We start from the raw sequence: 18,615 nt of genomic DNA on the forward strand, positions 1-18,615 counted from the left end.
GGAGGGGGGGAGGGGGTGGGGGACTGCTGTGCTGGGCCATTTGACAAACAGCCTGTGCACTGAAAAATGACTCTGGCTTTCTTGTGTTCCTTACCGAACTGTTGGTATTTTACCATCAATACGCTGGCTAGTTTGGTGGCTGGAAGATGGAGCGAATTGAGTGCTGTCTTCCAAAGGTTATGATGTTAAAAATGTGTCCACCGTTGTCTCGGGTGTTGGCGATTATTTTATCAATTACACCCGTAAACACTCAGCTTTGGGCTGAGGGTGTACAGGCCTCCTGTGGGGAATTGGCCCTCACAGACGGTTTTCCGCAAGTCCTTCATGCCAGTTGGTTTTGACACCTTGCCTATCGGTGGCTCCTTCAGCCTTTCCCAAAGCAAGGGGAGCTGCGAGCCGCCAGCAGGATGGGGAATGTGGCTCATCCCCATGGCGACAGCAGGGGTGTTGAGGGAAATCTCCTAGTGACAAACAAGTGGGCAAGGTCAGGGTTGCCAGAGAGAGTGGTCCCTTCCAACCTACCAGCCGCGGAGGCAGGCGGTGGAGCACTTGGAATCAGTCACCAAGGCTCAGGCCCAGCCAGCAAGGCCTCCCGAACCACCTTCCTCAACCTCTTTCACAGAGAGGAAGACGAAGGCCGTGGGCAAGGGAGCATTTGCCCCAAACTGCCTAGGAGGTATTTGGATTTTGGAATTAAGTCTTATCCATAAACAGGGAGAGAAATATATGGAAGGAAATGTTTATTGAGTGTCGTGCCAGGGCCTTAAATGGCATCATCTCATTTGATCCCCAGAAGAACCCTAAGAGGAATGGACTTTCTCTGGCAGGGAGGTTAAAAGGTTTGCCCAAGGTCACACACCTAGCAAGTGTAGGAGTCATGATTCGAACCCAAGAATGTGGCTCCAAGGCCCATGCTCACCGTGCTGTTGAGACCCAGAGAAGAGGAGGAGAGGTGGAAGGAGTATGGTGACCTCCACATTCCACACTGGGGGCATTTGGGAGGCAGCGGAAGTGGCAAACCTAGACCAGAACACTGTCTCAGTGACGTTCTGACTGCCCTTGGAGGTCGAGAAAATCAAATGGGTAGGAAGATGGGGTACGTGGTGTGAACAGTGGCGTAAGTGCCCCCATGAGGGGTATGTGTCAGAGAGAAGGGAAAGGTGATGGCATGAAGCAAGCCCACCCCCTGGTGCTCGGCCATGACCTTGGACTTAGGGACAGACCAGCTGTTGATGGCGTTATGGGAAGAGTCAGCCTCAAAGAGAGTCTGGGGTGAGCTGGGCACACAGAGGCGGCATCTGGGCACTCTCACCTCTCCACCCCTCATTGTAATGACTCGGGGCTCCAAGGCGGAGGTGAGCGAGAGTCCCTTGTGTCCTCGCACCCACTACAATACCCAGCACAGGGAGGCGGCAGAGAATGAACAAATGGATGGCAAGGAGAACAAGGCAGGGGTCTGAGGTTCAAATTTCTAAACTTCTGCTCATTCTAAGTTAATGTAATTTTAAACAGCCACATAATTTTAATTTCATAAGGGATCCATGTTTTCAGTAGAAAAATCACAAAATTAGAGCCCCTCCTCATCTCTACTGTCCATGGCAAGGACATCCCAGGGAGGGGAGGTTGGTTTCACCTTGCCGCAGGCTGACCCAGGCCTGGCCCCCCGGGGTGCTATGAGGTGCTGCAGCCCTGAAAGTAATGAGATTTCAGGTTGTGACGTCCTCTGCCAGACCCTGATGCGACTCCTCCATCAGAAAAAGAGGTGGTGGTCTCACTGGGAGAAGAAATCTACCTCTTTACCAGCTGGTCCCCTCCAGTACCTACTGCTGTGGAGAAGCGGGGTACGGTGGGGCTGCTGCTCTTCCAGGTCCTCTGCCCAATGCTGTGTCCCCTTCCCTTTCTCGAAGCCAACAGAGAATTCTCTGGGACTCGGCTCCACGATCCCCAGTTGAAACCTCCTTCAAGACTCCCCAGGGCCCTCAGCAAGATTGGGCAGATGATTTTAGGCAAAATCCAGACAAACCTCTTACACTTTAATAGTTATGCGTTTATTTTTATGTAGATTAGAAAAATATAAGCAGCACATCAAAACTATGATTTTACAGATATGATTGCTTAGGATGAGATTGATGTGGATATTAAAAAATAGTGGGTTAGTTAATAGGAAACTATTAAGGATGTAATCATATGGGTGGTATGCAGGCATGACGTATGAGAATGACAGGATGCGGGCGTGCCGGCCCACAGGCGGCCCCTCCTACCTCACGCTCCCTACTCATACTGAGAACCACTGGCCAAACACAGGCTGCTGCCATGTATTGGAAGCTTGATTATTCATTCATTCATTCATTTATTCATTCAACAAATATTGATTGAACATCAGCCATGTACCATGCTCTTAGCCACTAGGGATGTATTAATGAAGAAGAAAGACATAAGGTTCTTGCTCAGACAACTAAACCTATTTTATATATATATATATACACATACACATATATATATGTATGTATATATATATAAATTGTGCTAAGAGTTAAGAAGCAGGGATGACATTCAGCCCAGAGAAGGGCACTTACCCACTACTCTGGACAGTGAGGGTGTCCAGTAGTGAACTGCCCATCACAGAAGGTATGCAAGTTGGACCCCACCAGTTATTAGCTAGAGATGTTATAGAGGGGATTCCTGCTTTATTTCCCAAAAGAGCATAAATCAGTGAAGTGGACAGAAGCCAGAACACAGTGGGTGGTTAATAAAGATCTGTTGCACAGCAATTTAGCGATGGTGCTGGGACAAGGGACAAGGGCCCAGGTGGGCGGAGCTCCCAAATCGAGGATGCCTGGCCTCACACAAGGGACATGGCAGGGGTGGGGCCCTTTGCTGTCCCCTGTGTTGAGGGGAAGGGGCAGTGACTCCTTTGTGACTTCACTTCAGCTCTGAGTTGAAAGTGCGAGTTGGGGCAGCAGAAAAGGTTTTTATCTAGTCTACCTCCACCTCTACCTTCGGGGTGGCCTGGCAGGTCCCTTCCCCTCTCTGGGCTTCATTGTCCCCACCTGAATGATGCCAAGTTTGCCTAAGCTTTAAACACCTAGAATTCTTCCATCCGTATCCTCCTAAGCCCTAGCCTTTGTCCTCCACTCGGCAGGTGAGGATGGAGTCGATGGTGGCGTGGAAGTCCATGCAGCACGTGGTGCTTTGCTCTCAGTGGCCTTCAGGGGTCTGTGAACTGAAACACCAGCCAGTGCTCATCGAGTGTTTTCTCCGTGCCTACCACTTCCACTCCCTCCTCCCCTTTCATCCTCATGCACCCCGTGAGGAGGGTGCTCCCATTTTACGGACGAGGACACTGAGGCTTAGCGGGGGTGATGTGACTTGCCCGAGGACGCACGGATGTCGCATGGTAAAACCAGGCTTGAGCCCAGCTTGCAGGACTGCAGAACTGGAGTTCTTAACCCGTTCATCTGTCCTGCTCCTGGCTGCCGAACCGGGTGGGTGTGTGGGCGGGTGCTCTGTTCCGGATCGGTGTCCTGGCCTCATCAGAGTCTCTCAGGGTCTGTGACGCCAAAACGCTGTGCAGGCTGGGTCTGGCTGAAAGAGCGTGAAAGTCTTGGCTCCTGGATCCAAGTCCAGCCCTGTCGGTGGGGAGCGGTCTGACTCAGGACAGCCGGGTGGCCCTGGGTGCACCTGCCTGGGTACGCTATGAGGGGCTGGTGTTTTTGTCTAAACGAATGTCTGGAGTGTGTGTGTTCCAGTGTTTGATTGTGTGTGGTTTGAAGAGCTTTGGCGAGGTGGGAGGGAGCCTGGGTGGTCCTTTAATGTCCTGGCCTAAGGGACCAAGCTGGTTTCCTCTGCCTAGAAGCCTTTGCTTTAAAACCAGCCTCCCCGCCCCTCCAAGCTGTTGCCCTTGGGACTAGAGGCATAGAAGCTCTGGGAGCATCTGGAAGGTTAGAGCTGGAGCGGGGAGAGGGGGCCTTGCTCAGAGCTATCAATTAGGGGGGCTGGCAGTGGCCATCTGTGGCAAATGCTCTGCCTGCCCCCCGCTTTCTGGATCTTTCTCTCTCTGGGTCTCTCTCAATCAGCTCTGTCTCCGTCTCTGTCTCTTTTGCCCTCTATCTCTGTCTTTAAGTCTCTCTCCATCTTTCTTTGTCCCTTTCTCTATGTCTGCTGTATCCCTCTCTCTTCCTCTTTTCACCTCGGTGTTCTCTTTCTTTCTGCCTCTCTGTACACACACACACACACACACACACACACACACCCCTCTTCAGATGACATCTCCGATTACACATGCATATATTCTGTTTATCATAATGACTCCCACACAGAGCAGGCACTCATGAAATGTCAGTTGAATGAATGAAGTGGAAAAAAAGGATGAATGACCAAATGGTGAAGTTACAAGGGACACTGGAGCTTGTTTAGACGTGGTTCCTAATTATTTCGGAGGTCACAATCCTCTTGAGAATCTGATGAAAACTGGATGGTTTTCTCAGGAAAATGCCACATCGTTTTGCTTAGTTTCCGAGGGTTTGTTGAGGCCCCAAAGCCCATCTGTGGTCTTCAGGAAAAGCAGCTTTCCTTTCACCGAGGAAAACGAGGCCCGGAGAGGGGCCAGGACTGGCCCCAGGACACAGGGTGAACGAGTAGCAGGCCAGGTGTGGACCTGGAGTCTTTCCCCTACCCTCAGCCCTCCCATGTGACCTGGGGCGGCCTCTGGAATGAAACTTCATTAACTTTCCCCAGCAAGTCCTCGGTGGATAAGTGTCTTCAGGGGGTGGGTGTTGGGGAGACATAAGGGATGACAGTAAACCGGAGATGAGAGCCCAGGAAACAGGTCACGGGCAGGCGAGCCATCCCAAGGAGGTCTCTGCCGGTTCCCAGGGAGAGTGGTTGTTGTGTCCTGGTGCAGTCAGGGAAGACTTCCTGGGGGAGGTAGGCTCCTTCTCAGCCTGTGTCCAGGGACCTCCAGGGCTGAGAGGAGATTCCAGAGGCCAGTACAGAGTCGGGCCTGACTGCCTGGGCCTGGCAAAGGCTTCATTTGGAGGGTCATGCGTATTGGTAAAGCAGGCCACAGCTGCAGCTCCAGAGGACAGGCTGCAGAGCTCGGTCTTGACCTCCAGGGCAGCAGCAGCCCTGGAAGGTTTCTGAGTGGGGAAGGCACAGGGTGTGGCTGGCGTCAGGTGGGTATGGCTGTGTGAGCAGAAAGTGGCAAGGGGGGGGAGGGAGTTCGAACTGGACTTGGGGGTTGGAGGGACCAACAGAGGAGAAGAGGCTGCTTCCTGGGGAAGGGGCTGAGTTCATGGGCTCAGAGGATGCTGGGGCTGACCTCGGTGTCCGGGGAATGATGGAAACGCAGGCGTGTGTGAGTGTGCACATGCATGTGCGTGTGTATAAGTGCACAGGCTTCCTTTCTAGCTCTTGGACACGCCAAGCTCCTTCCTCCTTAGGACCTTTTCCCAAGCAACTGCCTCCTCCTGGCAGCCTTTCTTCCCACCTCTCCTGCCCTCTGGCTCTCACCTTCACGCTTCATGTAGCTCCTCAGAGAGGCCCATGACTTCCCGTCAGAGCCCCTTCGCGATCACCCCAGCAGGCACCCCAGGCACCCATCAACATGCCCATCTTGCAGAGGAGAAAACCGAGGCTTAGTGAGGTACAGTGGGCCAGGGGCCCCACCCCTAGTTCAGTGCAAGGGAGCAGAGCCCAAACTTTGTTTTCCCCCAGCCTGGCATGTTAAGGGTGTCTCTTGGGGTTGGGGGTCTTGACTGAACCCCCCTTTCTTAGAACCTTTCGGCTTGGTTCCCGGCTGAGAGTGGGGAAGGCGAGAGCAGTCGGCAGGGTGTCTGTTTTGCTTTGTGAGGTTTTAAAAAAATTATTTCCTGCCTTGGAGGCGGCAGCAATTACGGGCTAGCTCGCTGGGGAGCTGTTTGCTGGCTGTCATCGGCCCCGGGAAAGGGTCCCTAATGGAGGCCCAGCGGCGGCCAGAGCACATGGTAGTGGAAATAGTGCTCAAAACAAAGCAGCACTAATGGTCTTGGGCAGGCAGAGGAGAGGGAGGGGAGGGCGGGCTGGCTGTCAGCTGATGGGAAGGCCTCTGGGGCAGGGGCCCTGAGACTCACCGGCTGGTCTCCTTATGCCCTCCCCCAGAGACCTCAGCAGTGGTCCCTGAGCTCCAGCTAGGTGCTGGGTGCCCGAGCCACATCCTGGCTCTGTTGCTTTCTATTAAATCCTCTCCCGGGCAGAGGGAACAGTAAGTGCAAAGGCCCCGGGAAGGGGCAGAACCCCTTTAGCTAGGGATTCTCTGGTTCTAGAATAGTCCTGGTGTTTGAAAAGGCCAGGCCAGGCTAGCCTGGAAAAGGAAGGTGGGGGCCTTAGGGAGGGAATAGCTGGAGCAAGACCACCTGGGGAGATGGCATGGATAGCGGCCCGATTCATCTCCATCATGATAACGCTCCATGGAACTCACTGTGTGCCAGACATCTGCAGGTATGTACGATGGCGTTGAGTCCCATTTAAAAGATGAGGAAACTGAGGTTCAGAGATTGGACCACCCCAAGGCAGTGCAAGTGAGGTTCAAAATCCGGTCATTCCAGAACCCACTTATTTACTGCTGCGATCTTGGGTTTCCCAAACACAAAGGGTGGGGCCGGGGATTGGGGGGCCGGGTTCAATCCAGGCCAGGTGCTGTGGGGGAGGGGTGGCAGGACCAATCTGTTCTCTGCCCCTGCCTGCTGTGCGACCACCTGTGCTCTGGAGCATCCCTGGGGTCTGTCTCAGTTTCTCCCCTCCTCTTGGTCTCTGCCCCTGGTTTTTAGATGCCCTCATCTCCCCTTCTCCCCTTCTACTCTGTTCTCCATGGCCCCGGCCCCCTCTGGCTCCACCCCGGGTGCCTCCCCACATCTCTCAATTTTCTTTCTCCTTCTCAGTGAATCTGGGGATGCTGCTTTCTGGGGTTCTGGGGCACCCACTCATCCCTGTGGCTGACGCGACCTCCTTTGGCTTCCTCCATTCACCCCTCTCTGCCTCTGGCAGGCAGCCAGGATGCGTACATGCCTGGACTTTGGGGTCAAGACACTCTTGGGTTCAAATTCTGGCCCCCACTCAACTCTGAGCCTCACTAGCCATTGGTGCAATGGCCTTTCTCTGCGGGCTTTGCAGGGTGGGCCAGTGACGACGAAGAGAAATTCCTGGTTGCTTTCTCCTGTCCTCGGCTCCCCCACCCTGGTCCCTACCTCGTCCCTGACTCCCTGCACATCCCCACACCTGCCTCGCTCCCTCCCAAACCCTGTGGTCCAGGAGTGTGGGAAGAGGAGGCGGGAATTCCACTGGGGAAACCTGCTCAACTCCCACACTCCTGCAAGTGCCAGAATGTTTTCGCTTTCCTGAAATCTCCCCAGATCTGTAATTCTGCTGCTGTTTCCCTCGATATGTGCTGCTGGCCTTGGGAGGCACCCTGCCCCCAGCCTCAGCCCCAGCACTGCCCTCCTGGCTGTGTCAGGGTTGCCGGGCAGGGGACCCGGGCAAGTCTCCACCCTCTCTGTGCCTCAGTTTCCCCATCTGGAAGAAGAGGAGAATGATAGTGGTTATTCCCCAGGTGGTTTGGGGGGTTTGGTGAAATATTTTCTTTTATTAAATAAACACCTCTATAAAAGGGATGAAATCTGATTTGTACTATAATGTGGATGAACCCTGAAAACATTATGCTAAGTGAAAAAAAGCCAGTCCCCAAAGACCACATGTTATGTGCTTCCATTTATGTGAAATATCCAGCGGAGGCAAACCCACGGAGGCCGGGGGCAGACTGGTGGTTGCCAGGGGCTGGAGTGTGACTGCTTGATGAGAACAGGGTTTCCTGTTGGGGGGGTTGAAAATGCTCTGGGACTAGGTAGAGGCAGTGGTTGCACAGCATTGTGAATGCACTAAATTCCACTGATTTGTTCACTCTAAAATGGTGAATTATATGTTATGTGAATTTCACTTCCATTAAAACTAACTAAATATAAAGGAGACACCTCTGTAGCACATAGCGTGTGCCAGGCACTCCACTGTATAAATGTTAATGCATTTAACCCTAACAACAACTCTTTCAGGTAGTCGTTGCTATCGTCCCCATTACATAGATGAGGAAACTGAGGGACAGCGTCACCAGGCACTTAGCAAATAGTAAATGCTCAAAAATGTTAGCTATTTTAATTTTTACTGGCTGGGGCAGCCCCCCATTCCTAACCGGCTGGGGCTGGGCAGGGGCCCCACCTGGGTGAATGTGCTCGTGCGTGTCTAAAACTCGCTAGGGACTGGGTACCACCAGGTAACAGCAGGTTTTGAGGCTCCACTGCGTTCTGCACCCTGAAACAGGCTCTTCACCTGCATTAATTCATTTAATCCTTGGCATAAGCCTTTAAGCCATGACATGTGGGAATCGAAGCTCAGAGAAGTAAAGCAACTCACGCAAAGCCACACAGCAAGCCAGGGCAGAGCTGCAACTTGCATCCTCACCTGTAAATCCAGGCCACTCCGCCTCCCAGTCCTGCCCCTTCTTCCCGACCCCTTTCCCCTTTAGCCCACATGTCAACATTCTTGTGCACAGAGCATGGTCCGAGGACCCTGAAGCTGCAGAGATGGACAAGGCCTTGGATTGCATGGAACAGGAGGCCCTTGACTTGGGGGGATTCACCCCACGCAAGAAGCAAACAGCTCCCCACCAGAGCCAACGTTTCTTTGATGTCTCCTATTTCTTTCAAAAATTCATAAATTCTGTATTCTATTCCATAATGTATATATTCATGTTTGTTTTAAGACAAAGATGATGTTCTTTCCCCGTTTTGGGGAGGGACATCAATGCCTCGGGATGTTTCTTCCCCGGTTTGTGCAGCACAGACCATAAGGGAGTCTTTCATTCCTTTCTTTGTTCGTGTATTCCACGAGCACACATTTGGACCTCCTTGCTCCTGAAATTGGTGTTAGTCCTCACCACATGCCAGGCACAGGGAACCTTACACTGAATCAGACAGGATGCGGCACCATCGGCTGGACTGGAAGAATTGGTAGGATTCTGGTAGGTGATTGGTGGGGAAGGCTTTTCGGTATATGGGCAGCACCAGCAAGGTCTTGGAAGTGAGATTGGGCCAGTGGCCAAGGAAGCCGGAACTGGTGATGGTGGTGAAGGTGGCCGCCTACCTTTAGCAAGACCTGCATCCCAAGCCCCTTTTCATCAAGAAAAAAGTCTCTGCTTGGTGCTGCTCTGAATTTAATGCCCTAACTCTTGCCAGTGTCCCTCGTTAATGAGAGAAGATGGAGATTGAGGCTCGTAGCCTTCAGCAAGCAACCTTCCCTGGTTAGAATTTACGAACACTGTTGGTTTTGATAGTGTTTATTTTTACAGTTACCCTCTATTTATGGCAAGTGATGCCGATTTTCCATTTATGACAGTAATAAAAGTCTCCTTTTAAGCTGAACTTTTTTTAAGTAAAAAGGAAAAGATGTTTTGAAAATAAATATCAAGTAAATTATAGTACAGGTGGTACAGGGATTCTGCAGAAATGGTGAAGGTGGTCCCCAAAAGGTTGGACTTCGAAAACCCTCTCTTTGGTGTACCCTTTCCTGTTCTGAGCTCCCCCTGACTGTGCAAATCCCACTTAGCCTTCAAGTTCAAGCATGCCCCCTCCCCCTAGAAGCCTTCCCTGACTCCCCAGGCGTGCATAGGCCAGCCTTTTCTTCTCCTAGCACGGGCACCTTGCACGGCTATGTGAACAACTGTACATGGTGATTCAGGCTCAGTTTCGGCTGTTCTTGGTCCATATGACAGTCACTGGTCTGTGTGTCTCTCCTGTGGACTGTGGGTCCCTTGAGGACCAGGGCCTGGTCCAGACATCTTGGGAAGCCCAGCACAGAGCCTGGCCCAGAATAGGGGTCTGTGATGGCTGATCTCTCTCATTCTTTCTGCATGCCAAGGCCAGCACGTGCCCACTAAGGACACTGCAACTTCTTAAGCTTTTGTACAAAATGCTTTTCTCTCCACTTGTTAAGAGAAAAACCTGGCCACTCCAAGATAAAATGACCTTTCATCCACTCACACGTTGATCCCTCTTGCTACAGGCAGCCTGCCAAAAGCCAGGGGCTGCCCAGGGGGAAACCAAGAGAACCCTCGGGGCCTCCCCTGGGCCCATCCCAGGGCAGTCACGCTGCATTCACCCTTGGGGAGGAGGGGGCTCTGGCTGTTGCCTGCCGGGCTCCCTCTAGGCAACCAGCCTTCTCAGCCCCCATGGGCTTTTGCACCCCACTTCTCTAGGTTCTCCTGTAATGGACATTTTACATCTGATTTGGGGAGTGCGGTGAGATTCACAGGGGAGGCAGGGCTTCATTAAACCTCCCTCTGTAGTCCTTTCTCCCTGTCCTGTCCCCCAGCTGAGAGTTTCGGTGGCCACGGGCCTTCCTGACCCCATGCCACACACCCTTCCATCCCCAGCACCCAGCCAAGCTAGGCACAGAGCAGGCTCTCTGGAAATGGCTCCCAGAGCCACACTTTTTAACACTGAAAGGGGAGCAGGAGCTTAGAGAGGACTCAAGTTTTGGTTGGGAAACTTTATAGTCAGCCTTGGGATTGAAGTCTGACTTTGTCCATTTATGCTGTGTGACCACAGGCACCAACACCCCTCCTCTGAGCTTTGGTACTTCCTTCTGTGAAATGGGGCTGTCAAGGAATAGTACTACCTCATTGAGTCTTTGTGAGGATGAAGTGCGGTCCTGTGTACAGTGCCTAGCACATAGGTAGGGTTTCCTTCCTTCAACACCAGAGCAGAGGACTAGCCCTGATGGCCCCTAGGTTCTCTGAGCCTCAGGTTCTCCACCTGTAATACAGGCACAATGATCCCTGCTCCACAGGGTCGCTATGAGGATTTTGTGGGCTCAGGCACATCAACTTTCTGGCTCATCGTGAGCCTCCGATCAGAAAGACAATCCCACGGGGCTGATGGGGCTGGTCCGTGGGCCTCAAGGTTAGGGCTTGGGGGTAGCTGCTGGTGAAGCAGCCACGGCCCTTCTTGGCACTTACAACATTTATTTATTATCCTGTTTTATTCTTGGTTGCATTTCACATGATAATTTTATGGGCCTTCTCGAGGAGCTGCCAGCTTGCATGTCAGTTTGGCTAGGCATCCCCTCAGCTGGGCCCATATGAGCCAGGCTGGGCCTGGGTGCCAGTGTTCATGAGGGCCAGAGGAGGGGCTGGGGAGGGAGCTGTGCTGCTGGGGCCTGATTCTGGACCTCCCTGATTGCCTGTGTCCTTATGTCCGTCCCCATCCCTTCTCTTGTGGGTGCAGTCCCCCCAAAAACTCCAGTCTGGCACTTAATGTGCCCAATAAATGTTGTGTGAATGAATGACTGGATGAATAAATGAATGAATGGTGTCTTTTTTTGTTGTTTTTTTCTTACAGTTTCTAACTTCAATTATCTGGTTCTTTTTTTCCCAATCTTCATTTCTTACTTTATTCATTCATTTATTCAGCACAGGCCTAATAGCACCTCCTACATGCCTGTTCTTTGGGGGCAGCGTAGGAGCCTTGCCCTGCGGGAGCTTCCAGGCTAGAGGAAAATACAGACACTTCAATATCTGTCATCTAACACACTCTAGTGAGGCAGTGAGAGGACTCAGACACCATCAGGGTTCACCACAGAGGGCCTGGGCTGAGGGATTAACCAAGGGGCCTGCAGGGCCACCCCGGTTCTCACTGCTCTGTCCCCTTTGCCTTTCCCTAGCTCCAGCTCCTTTAGTTCCCCTGACTAGGAGCTGTCCCTGTCACCAGTCCCTAAGGGGGGACCCATTTCAGCAAAGACTGATGAGTTGGCTGGGTCCAGTTCCTGCAGGCTTCTTGGAGGAAGCAGCCTCAAACCAGAGATTTGAAGATTGGAACAGCAGAGAGGGCTGTATAGAGTGAAAGAGTAGATTTGGGGCTGGATCATAGAGTTTGGGGTGGGGAATCCGAGCTCCGAGATGGAGGGACTTGGAGCTGGGCTGGGACAGTCTTCAGTGGACAGGCAAGCCCTGAGTGAGACCCACTGGCAGCTTGGGTGTGTGTGCTGTCGGGAGCAAATGAGGAAGCAGACGGATACAGGACGGATGGATGAGATGTCATGGGACCCGGGCGTGAGTGAACTACAGATGTTGTGTCAACTGCCTAATCTAATGAAGTTACAAAGAAGCATCTTTTAAAATCTTTCTGGAGAAGATAGAATTTTGAGCTAGAAGGTGAGAGAAGGTCATGTTTGTTGAGCACCTACCATGTGCCAGCCATGAGGTATATATTGCCTTGTATCCTCCCTCATGTCCTCTCATTCTCTCCCTCTCTCTCTCTCTTTTTTTTTTTTTTTTTTTTCAGATGAAGGAACTGAGGCTCAGAGAGGTAGAGGGGCTTGTCCAGGTCACACAGCTAGGATTTGAACCTAGGCCTGAAAGCAAAGCCTTAGATGTTTGTGCTGAACCAGGCCTGGAAGGTTAGAAAGTAGGTCAGGGCCCTGCTCATAAAGGTGGGCAAGATCTTTTAGATCATTCCTTGCCTTTCCCAGAAGCCAGACCCAGGGGCTCAGGCCAGGGCCACAAGCCGTTTCCTACAGATGAGGCTCTGATAACTGGGTCTGGGGTTAATTAATACATCGCTCCCCCAATTAAAAGCAGAAAGGAAGAAGATACTGAATTCAATCAAGCCCCTTTCTCCTCCTGCAGAATCTTAATTTGTGGATACCAGTTTTAATTGTCTTCCCAGTGAGCCCAGCCCTACTCGGGCCCTGGGGCTGGAGAACACAATTGCATCCTTCTCAAAAATCTATAATTATACCAGCTTCCCCAGGGACTGGCTGTGAGGAGTTACCTGGCAGGGAGGGAGGGAGGGCTCAGGGACACAGGAAGAAGTCAAAGAGGAGAGATCGATTTTATGTCCCAGACTCAGGAAGGAGGCTGACATGGGGATTAGGGGTCTGGGTGGGGGCCTGACATAGAGATTGAGGAATGAGGTGGGGTTGGGGGGTGGGGAAGAGGTGCTGCAGGAGCAAGGTCTAGAAGTTCCCGGCTCCCACTCTTGAGTCCTCTAGCACCGGATGCAAATGTAACTACCTACTTACTCTGTGGCCTTGGGCAAGTTCTTTAACCTCTCTGAGCCTCAGCTTTCCCATCTGAAAAATGGGTTCCATAATGATCCCATGTACTCCACAGCATGACGGTGGGAGCATGAGAAAATGTATGTAAAGGGCTTGGCTTAGTACCTGGTGCAATGCAAGTACTCGATAGTTCTTAGAGTTTATTGCACCGTCATCATCAAAATTAGGATGGATCACTTCCCAGTTTCTGGTGCGGATGCGGTGTCTTCACTCACCAAGTTAGGAGAGGGAGCGAGAACATCTTGCCAATTAGAGCTGCTACTTCCGGTGGAAGTAGGAGGAACTGAGCTCCCTGTCTCTCGAGGTATACAAGTGGGATGCAGAAGTGCAGAGCATGGTGGCTGAACTTTACCTGCTAATTCAGACCAGATTCTGATGGGGACTGACGGACCCTGGGTTTTAGTCGTAACTGCTGGTTAAACGTAGGTTCAAAACCCAGCTCTGTGTGAATCTTGGATGAGTCATGTCATCTTTCTGAGCCTCATTTTTTCTCATCTGTCAAATGGGAGTGAGTGGATTAGAGAGTATTAGAGATAGTGTGTGCATAGTGCTAGAGATGTGGTAGATGCTTAATTAACAATGTGGACTTAAAAAAAAAGGAAACGAGGCTTTCTGGATTTCCCTCCTCTCTGCCTTGGCTCATAGCACTCCCTTCCTCCTTGCCTCTGCCAGCCATCCTTCCGGGCCTGGCTGACATACCACCCCTTCCTCCCCCAAGTAGAAGTGACTCCTCCCTTCCCAATGCCCAGGGCACTGCCCTTAGAATATATATGACTTTCTCCCTCAGATTGTCTGAGCTTGTGGGGCTCTCAGACCATGAGTTCTAATCCCCATTGTACAGAGGAGCAAACTGAGGCTCAGAGAAGAGGAGAGATTCTCCCAAGGTCACACAGCAAGTCTGTTGGCAGAAACAGGTTCAGTCCTCCATCTCTGGCTCCCAGTCATATGCTTTCAGTGCTTACCTGCCTACATGGCTTCTCCCTGAGTGGTAGTGGTGGGGGGTCTTTGGGGCGGTGCCTTCATGTTGCTGCCTGTAAACAGGGAGACTCAGATATGCCATCAAATGCCCAGAGCCTCAGTTTTCCCACTTGTCCTGTAGACACACTGCCTCCTTCCCTACTGAGGTTGGAGCCAATGGGATCTTGAGCCCTCTCCCCAACCTAGGCAGCTCCTGGCAGGGTCAGCCAGAGGGGATCAGAGAGACCCTGGGTCCAGAGCCCACTTTTGAAGAGATGGCTAGAGGCCACACCCACAGCCAACTCACCTGGCTCCACGAGTTCTTAGAGCTAGACTCTCTCCATCTTCTCACCTAAAGCCCCTCCCTACTCCTGGCTCAGGACTACCTGCCCCACTAGGCAACACATCTTCTGGGAAGCCTTCCCTGATTGCTTTAAGCTAAGTAAAATGTCTCCTCTGTGCCTCCTCAGGCCTTTGCACTCAGAATAAAACAGACTCCCCATCCTGCCCCAAAAGACCCTATAAGATTGACTATTTTTTACTGTACTTTTAAAAGGAAGCTCTACAACCAAAAAGAGTTTGAATTCTTTAGAAAGAGCATAGCCTTGGGAGCCAAACAAGCCTGGGTTCAAATCCAGATTCTGCCGCATAGCCTTGGAAGGGTCACTTCCCAGCGCTGGGCTTTGGCTGCCTCTTTTGAGCAACGAGGACCTGGGAAAGGGAGGGGAGCTGAGCCTGCAGCTGAGCCTTCACCTGCTGGGATAACCCCCATACGGGCCGCTGAGCACTGGGGAGTGTGGCTAGTCTAAACTGAGGTGTGTCATAATCATGTAAAAATACACCTGAATTTCCAAGACTTGGCACCAAAAAGAACATAAAATATCTCAGTAATAATTTTCATTATTTGAAATAATTTTTGGATATCTTGGGTTAATAAAATATGTTATTAAAACTCATTTCTCCTGTTAAAAAAAATCTTTTTTAAAAACTTTTTAAAATGTGGCTACTAGAAACTTGAAAATTCTACGTGCCTCACATGTGTGGCTGGCATTCTGTTTCTGTTGGATGATGCCATCCAATGACCCTTAGTGGGGTTTGCAGGGAGAGGTGACTCTGTGCTGGGGTCCCTCACAAGGCTGTTTGGGGTTGAGAGGGCCTGGCCAAGCTGACTCCTGGCTACTGAGCAGCCCCGGGCCATACACTGCCCTCTCTGAGCCTTGTTTTCTGCATTAGCAAAAAGAGCTGGTGGACCAGGGCCAGAGTTTTCAGTTAGTTTGGGGCAGCCTGTGGGCAGGGGAAGGCTGAGTGAGGGTGGATGGAGGCCCTGTTCCTCCCCAGGTCACCTTGATAGAGCCCCCACTCAAAGAAGCCCATCTCTGCCCTTCCTTCCACTCATTTTTCTGCCTCGCTGGGTGGAGCGCCTTGCGGGCTGCAGTAGCAAGGTGGGGCTGGGATGGCGGTACGGACAGACGCAACATTCCTGGGTGACCTGCACAGCTGGGCATTTTTCCAAGGCAAGATAATCTCTCCTGAGAAGAGGGAAGAATTCTAATTACATCTCAGGACAATATTTGTTTGGAGAGATGAGAGACAGAACATATGGTGGAGAGGGACAGTGGGCCGTACAAAGTGGGGGTTTGTTTTCTCCTTTGCCTGGCAGAGTGGAAGGGGTGGCGGGTGGGGTGGGGCTCCTCCTGGGTCAGGAGAACCGCCTGTCCTGGGATTTGGTGGGGACCTGGGCCCTGCAGGGGACAAGAGGCGGCTGTGGCTTCCATTGCACCTTGGGGCCCTGAGAGGGTGGAGGATGTCCCACCTGTTGGGCACATGCGGAGCACCTACATACTAAGTGCCGGGAGCTGTGTAGCTGTGGGGAGCTCTGATCCCTGTTCCCATGGAGCTTCGATGGTCGGTGCCTGCAGTGAACAGATACGTGCCCGTGAATGCAGCGGGTGGGAGGCAGGGGTGGGGGAAACCTGCACAGGTTCATGGGGTCAAGGATGGCTTCTCTGAGGATCCAACTATGAGCTGAGCTCTGAGTGACTTGCAGGGCAAAGGGGGGCCAAGGGAACAGCATCCAGGCATTGGGAACAGTCAGAGCAAGAGTGAGGTGGAAGGAGACATGTTCACAGGACAGCGAGGCGGGTGGGATCTGATCCCTCCGCCAACCTTGGGGCCTTTCTCCTCGGAGCAGTGGGGAGCCAGGGGAAAGTTCTGAGCTGGGGTGGCCTGGTCTCATTTGGTTTTGCAAAGAAAGCACTGATCACTGTGCACAGGGGCTGGGAATAGCCCAGGAGAAAACCAGGATGGAAGCAATTGGAGAAATCTGGAAGAATTAACAGGAATGGCACCTTCCTTTCTGGCCTTCTGGCCTCTTTGCTCACATTTTGCAACCCAGCCCTCATCCGATCCCTCACTCCCCTGCAGAGTCTCCCACAGCTCCCACAGGCTCCAGGATAGGGGCCCAGCCTGAGCGGGGGGCATTGAGGGCCTTGGGCCTACTCCTTCCTTCCTGTGTCTTGCCAGCTGCTGCCGCCTACCCCTCTGCCCAGCCTGGCAGAGCTTCTCCAGGTGCCCCACCTGAAACCAGGGCATTCCCACCTGCAGGCCTGGCTACTCCCGCTCTGTCCACCTCCTCCACCCACCAGCCCTGTCCCTGCTGGCCCTGCTGGCCCTGCCATTTCCTGGACCCTGGCTATTCCTCCCCGCTCCCTCTTGTTTCTTTGCACAGCCCTGTTCACAGAGACGCCCCACGACATGACGGCGCGGACAGGCGAGGATGTGGAGATGGCCTGCTCCTTCCGCGGCAGCGGCTCCCCCTCCTACTCCCTGGAGATCCAGTGGTGGTACGTGCGGAGCCACAGGGACTGGACCGACAAGCAGGCGTGGGCCTCGAACCAGGTACCCGCCCTGGGGAGACTCTGAGTTGGGCTGGGAGATTCCTGGCCCCTTGGATAGGGGTGTGTCTCTGCCCCTCATCTCTTCTGAGGGGTACGGGCTCCAGCTATGTTTGTCCTCTGCGGCACCCAGCTGTCTCCTTTCCTTCTCCCTGAAAAAGAGGCTTGTTTTCAGGGCAGGAGGCAGAGCTAGGTTGAGCACTTGGGATGGACACAATAAGAAGGCCTCTCCAAGGAGTGCAGAGTTCTCCCTTTCAGGTACAGGTGGGGAAGCTGGGGCCAGAGAGACAGAAGCTGGTTCCAGGCTGTGGGGCAAGATGAATCTCCTGACTCACTTTTTATCACTTCTCCAAGCTACAGACATGGGACAGCCAAGTTCCGTCATGAACATGCACGCATACTCTTCCACGCATGCGCAGCACACGCCTGCAACCCAGTCACTGCACACGAATTTGCCACTACACATAGACACACTCATGTGCGCACCACTGGAACAGATGCCGTCGGTGTCCCTGCCCACATGCTAGAGCACACTCTGTCCCCTGCCACCAGCTCCACTGACAACTGCCAACCCCTGTGACTCTGCCCAAGGGTTTTCTGTGGACAACAGAGCCTGCCGGCCAGCAAGACAGGCTGGAGGAGCGCTCCACCAGTAACTGGCAGGAGTTGGAGGATAAAGTCCCCAGCCCCCGTGCCCCTCAGCTGGGATGAGGGCTCGATAACACATCCATTGTGGACTTCCTCCCCTTTTTTGTTTCCATCACTCACTCTGCTACTGATGTTTCCTGGGATCGCCTCCCAGATATATTACTTGCACTTGAACCTTTGTCTCAAGGTGTGCTTCCCGGGAAACCCAAACTGAGACGTTTTCATTCTCGCACTCGTGTATACACAAACAGTATGCAAACGCACACATATGTGCCGACCCATTTATATATGAACACATTATATTTACACACCTGTATGTACACAAACAGTATGCAAACGCACCCATTTATATATGAACACATTATATTTACACACCTTCGTACACACAGGTGGGCATGCTCACACGTTCTTGCATGTGCAGGAAATAGCCTCTAACATGTTCTGCGTTGCTCCCAGGAGTGTCAGCAGCTCAACGCACAGGCTTAGAGGACTCCAGTGGTCAGGGAAATCCCTTAGGCAGAGTTGCTGGCCTTTGCCAGTTAGATGCCTCTGGGGTCAGCTTGCAGGGAACAGCACGTGGGCCGGACTCCGTCAGTATCTGCTGCAAACACTCATGTGTGTGACACACCTGAAAATACAACATATTCACAGATAGACACAAGTGTAGAGACAGACAGTCCTACATTCATACCAAGCAGACTCACATCTTTGCCCGTCTACCCATACCCCCCTCATATATCTCCAAATGCCCGGTCGTCTAAATGCAGAGCACACACACCATCTGTTTTATAGGCACCTCCTTTATCTTCTCTTGCTCCGACTCACCCCCCACCTCCTGAGAGGACACAGGGCAAAGGGACCCCCAAATCCAGACCCTGGGACCCCCAGAGTGTCACCTGCCGTAGCTAGAATCTTAGCTGTTGTCCACGTTCCCACCCAGTGGTGCTAATGCCTTGTCTCTGCTTTCTTCACCCCT

General features: G+C 52.5%; 1 protein-coding gene across 1 annotated transcript in view; it reads left to right on the forward strand.

Moving 5' to 3' along the window:
• Window positions 1–18,615, forward strand: part of VSTM2L (V-set and transmembrane domain containing 2 like) — a 32,196-nt gene that overhangs the window by 4,287 nt on the left and 9,294 nt on the right. The window contains exon 2 of the mRNA XM_006921802.1: window positions 16,826–16,995. Coding sequence (XP_006921864.1) covers window positions 16,826–16,995 — 170 coding nt within the window. The remainder of the gene's footprint in view (window positions 1–16,825; window positions 16,996–18,615) is intronic.

The sequence above is a fragment of the Pteropus alecto genome, unplaced genomic scaffold (assembly GCF_000325575.1).
Source record: "Pteropus alecto unplaced genomic scaffold, ASM32557v1 scaffold45, whole genome shotgun sequence".
Lineage (NCBI taxonomy): Eukaryota > Metazoa > Chordata > Mammalia > Chiroptera > Pteropodidae > Pteropus > Pteropus alecto.